This window comes from Oncorhynchus keta, chromosome 37, assembly GCF_023373465.1.
Source record: "Oncorhynchus keta strain PuntledgeMale-10-30-2019 chromosome 37, Oket_V2, whole genome shotgun sequence".
Taxonomy (NCBI): domain Eukaryota; kingdom Metazoa; phylum Chordata; class Actinopteri; order Salmoniformes; family Salmonidae; genus Oncorhynchus; species Oncorhynchus keta.
The window spans coordinates 28163744-28168743 of record NC_068457.1 but is presented as its reverse complement, the minus strand read 5'-3'; the positions used below and the strand labels follow the sequence as shown (position 1 = coordinate 28168743).

Here is a 5000-nt window from a genome sequence, read left to right as displayed (position 1 = left end):
AGATACTGACTCAAAGCCTACAGGAAACCAGAGAGAGACAGAGGAAGTCATGAACAGATACTGACTCAAAGCCTACAGGAAACCAGGCCAGAAACAGACAGAGAAGTCATGAACAGATACTGACTCAAAGCCTACAGGAAACCAGAGAGAGACAGAGGAAGTCATGTACAGATACTGACTCAAAGCCTACAGGAAACCAGAGAGAGACAGAGGAAGTCATGAACAGATACTGACTCAAAGCCTACAGGAAACCAGAGAGAGACAGAGGAAGTCATGAACAGATACTGACTCAAAGCCTACAGGAAACCAGAGAGAGACAGAGGAAGTCATGAACAGATACTGACTCAAAGCCTACAGGAAACCAGAGAGAGACAGAGGAAGTCATGAACAGATACTGACTCAAAGCCTACAGGAAACCAGAGAGAGACAGAGGAAGTCATGAACAGATACTGACTCAAAGCCTACAGGAAACCAGACCAGAGAGACAGAGGAAGTCATGAACAGATACTGACTCAAAGCCTACAGGAAACCAGAGAGAGACAGAGGAAGTCATGAACAGATACTGACTCAAAGCCTACAGGAAACCAGAGAGAGACAGAGGAAGTCATGAACAGATACCGACTCAAAGCCTACAGGAAACCAGAGAGAGACAGAGGAAGTCATGAACAGATACTGACTCAAAGCCTATAGGAAACCAGAGAGAGACAGAGGAAGTCATGAACAGATACTGACTCAAAGCCTACAGGAAACCAGAGAGAGACAGAGGAAGTCATGAACAGATACCGACTCAAAGCCTACAGGAAACCAGAGAGAGACAGAGGAAGTCATGAACAGATACTGACTCAAAGCCTACAGGAAACCAGAGAGAGACAGAGGAAGTCATGAACAGATACTGACTCAAAGCCTACAGGAAACCAGAGAGAGACAGAGGAAGTCATGAACAGATACTGACTCAAAGCCTACAGGAAACCAGAGAGAGACAGAGGAAGTCATGAACAGATACTGACTCAAAGCCTACAGGAAACCAGAGAGAGACAGAGGAAGTCATGAACAGATACTGACTCAAAGCCTACAGGAAACCAGAGAGAGACAGAGGAAGTCATGAACAGATACTGACTCAAAGCCTACAGGAAACCAGAGAGAGACAGAGGAAGTCATGGACAGATACTGACTCAAAGCCTACAGGAAACCAGACCAGAGAGAGACAGAGGAAGTCATGAACAGATACTGACTCAAAGCCTACAGGAAACCAGACCAGAGAGAGACAGAGGAAGTCATGGACAGATACTGACTCAAAGCCTACAGGAAACCAGACCAGAGAGAGACAGAGGAAGTCATGGACAGATACTGACTCAAAGCCTACAGGAAACCAGACCAGAGAGAGACAGAGGAAGTCATGAACAGATACTGACTCAAAGCCTACAGGAAACCAGGCCAGAAACAGACAGAGGAAGTAATGGACAGATACTGACCATTGCTTACCAGGGAGACTGAGATCGTCATACATCTAATGTACTGAGTTAATGACTCTGTTAGAAGTGACATATTTCTACTTACCAAAATCACAGAGTTTGAGAACATCCTCAGAGCTGATGAGGAGGTTTTCAGGCTTGATGTCTGAGGAGAAACAGAGGAGACCAGTTTTCACACGCGGCAGCAGTCTGGTAAAACCAAAAGTCAGACCAAACCATCTCTGCTGGGAGGCCCTGCCTCTGACTCAACACGTCATCGTAGCATAACGAAAGGAAAAGGTGACCTCGTTTTAGTAAAAGGTAAGAGTTCCTCACCTCTGTGTACGATCTCATTCTTATGGCACCAGTGGATGGCTTTGATCAGCTGGTAGATGTAGTTCCTGGCTTTGTCAGGTGGAGCTCCGTTAGGCAGTTCCTCCAGCAACTCCAGCATGTTCTGGAACACAGAATCCACAGTACTACTGTCAATCACAGCTACAACTACACTACCCATAATGCTTTGTATAACATGTGCCACACATCCAACCCCTTTGAAAAACAAGTTAGATACTATGGCAATATTCTAAAAGTGAACCTGCTGACGTAAACAGTAGCTAAGTATATTACATGATGATTTATCATCCAACCATCAGCGGATCCCAGCAATCCCTAGAAAGTAGTGGACATTTCTAGACTATTCTGGTCTATTAAACGTTCTCATGAGAAAGGTTCATCCTCTAGGTATTCACTGACCCTCTCCACATATTCAAAGACCAGGTAGAGTTTCCCTCTCCTCCTGAAAGCCTCTTTGAGTTCCACGATGTTCTCCTGTTTCAGCGTCCGCAGCATCTTCAGCTCCCTCAGCGTGGTCTCTTTAACCTCCTCATTCTCCTCGCTGTCTTTAAACTTCTTTATGGCCACCAGCTCATTGGTCTCCTGGAACACAGCATGTCAAGAGTGTCACGCTGAGGCATCCTGTCATTGGAGGCTGCTGAGGGGAGGACGGCTCATAATAATGGCTGGAACGAAGCGAATGGAACGGTATAAAACACATCCATGTTATTTGTCACATGCGGTGAATACAACAGGAGACCTGACAGTGAACCGCTGACTTACAAGCCCTTAACCAACAGGAGGAGACCTGACAGTGAACCGCTGATTTACAAGCCCTTAACCAACAGGTGTAGTAGACCTGACAGTGAACCGCTGATTTACAAGCCCTTAACCAACAGGTGTAGTAGACCTGACAGTGAACCGCTGACTTACAAGCCCTTAACTAACAGGTGGAGACCTGACAGTGAACCACTGACTTACAAGCCCTTAACCAACAGGAGGAGACCTGACAGTGAACCGCTGACTTACAAGCCCTTAACCAACAGGTGTAGTAGACCTGACAGTGAACCGCTGACTTACAAGCCCTTAACTAACAGGTGTAGTAGACCTGACAGTGAACCACTGACTTACAAGCCCTTAACCAACAGGAGGAGACCTGACAGTGAACCGCTGACTTACAAGCCCTTAACCAACAGGTGTAGTAGACCTGACAGTGAACCGCTGATTTACAAGCCCTTAACCAACAGGTGTAGTAGACCTGACAGTGAACCGCTGACTTACAAGCCCTTAACCAACAGGTGTAGTAGACCTGACAGTGAACCGCTGATTTACAAGCCCTTAACCAACAGGAGGAGACCTGACAGTGAACCGCTGATTTACAAGCCCTTAACCAACAGGTGTAGTAGACCTGACAGTGAACCGCTGACTTACAAGCCCTTAACCAACAGGTGTAGTAGACCTGACAGTGAAACGCTGATTTACAAGCCCTTAACTAACAGGTGTAGTAGACCTGACAGTGAACCACTGATTTACAAGCCCTTAACCAACAGGTGTAGTAGACCTGACAGTGAACCGCTGATTTACAAGCCCTTAACTAACAGGTGTAGTAGACCTGACAGTGAACCGCTGATTTACAAGCCCTTAACTAACAGGTGTAGTAGACCTGACAGTGAACCGCTGACTTTACAAGCCCTTAACCAACAGGTGTAGTAGACCTGACAGTGAACCGCTGACTTACAAGCCCTTAACCAACAGGTGTAGTAGACCTGACAGTGAACCGCTGACTTACAAGCCCTTAACTAACAGGTGGAGACCTGACAGTGAACCGCTGATTTACAAGCCCTTAACTAACAGGTGTAGTAGACCTGACAGTGAACCGCTGACTTACAAGCCCTTAACCAACAGGTGTAGTAGACCTGACAGTGAACCGCTGACTTACAAGCCCTTAACTAACAGGTGTAGTAGACCTGACAGTGAACCGCTGACTCACAAGCCCTTAACCAACAGGAGGAGACCTGACAGTGAACCGCTGACTTACAAGCCCTTAACCAACAGGAGGAGACCTGACAGTGAACCACTGACTTACAAGCCCTTAACCAACAGGAGGAGACCTGACAGTGAACCACTGACTTACAAGCCCTTAACCAACAGGAGGAGACCTGACAGTGAACCACTGACTTACAAGCCCTTAACCAACAGGAGGAGACCTGACAGTGAACCACTGACTTACAAGCCCTTAACCAACAGGTGTAGTAGACCTGACAGTGAACCGCTGATTTACAAGCCCTTAACCAACAGGAGTAGACCTGACAGTGAACCACTGATTTACAAGCCCTTAACTAACAGGTGTAGTTAGACCTGACAGTGAACCCTGACTTACAAGCCCTTAACCAACAGGTGTAGTAGACCTGACAGTGAACCGCTGATTTACAAGCCCTTAACCAACAGGTGTAGTAGACCTGACAGTGAACCGCTTACTTACAAGCCCCCAGTCAGGTGTAGTAGACCTGACAGTGAACCGCTGACTTACAAGCCCTTAACCAACAGGTGTAGTAGACCTGACAGTGAACCGCTTACAAGCCCCTTAACCAACAGGTCAGTAGACCTGACAGTGAACCGCTGTCTTACAAGCCCTTAACTAACAGGTGTAGTAGACCTGACAGTGAACCACTGATTTACAAGCCCTTAACCCCAGGTGTAGTAGACCTGACAGTGAACCACTGATTTCCAAGCCCTTAACCAACAGGTGTAGTAGACCTGACAGTGAACCACTGATTTACAAGCCCTTAACTCACCAGGTGTAGTAGACCTGACAGTGAACCGCTGACTTACAAGCCCTTAACCAACAGGTGTAGTAGACCTGACAGTGAACCGCTGACTTACAAGCCCTTAACTAACAACGCAGTTCAAGAAATAGAGTTGATCAAATATTTACAAAATAAACTAAAGTTTTTTTTTAAACGGTAGCAGCAACATTATGTACAAAATGAGTAACAAACAATGTGAAAAAACGAACAAAATAGCCCAGTTGGTTATGAGGTTGTAAAATGACAGCCGTCCCCTCTGTGTGTTTGATGTATTTGATACCATTCCACTGATTCAACACCAGTCATTACCACGAGCCTGTCCTCCCCAGTCATTACCACGAGCCTGTCCTCCCCAGTCATTACCACGAGCCTGTCCTCCCCAGTCATTACCACGAGCCTGTCCTCCCCA

At 46.6% G+C, this 5000-nt stretch overlaps 1 protein-coding gene across 5 annotated transcripts in view; it reads right to left on the bottom strand.

The window, feature by feature from the left end:
* The window catches only part of cdkl5 (cyclin-dependent kinase-like 5), a 108535-nt gene that overhangs the window by 25356 nt on the left and 78179 nt on the right, over positions 1-5000 (bottom strand). For all 5 annotated transcript variants that reach the window (XM_052500086.1, XM_052500091.1, XM_052500090.1 and 2 more), the window contains exons 4-6: positions 2205-2387; positions 1788-1908; positions 1558-1617 (exon numbers count right to left, since the gene is read on the bottom strand). In XM_052500086.1, the coding sequence (XP_052356046.1) occupies positions 1558-1617; positions 1788-1908; positions 2205-2387 (364 nt within the window). The remainder of the gene's footprint in view (positions 1-1557; positions 1618-1787; positions 1909-2204; positions 2388-5000) is intronic.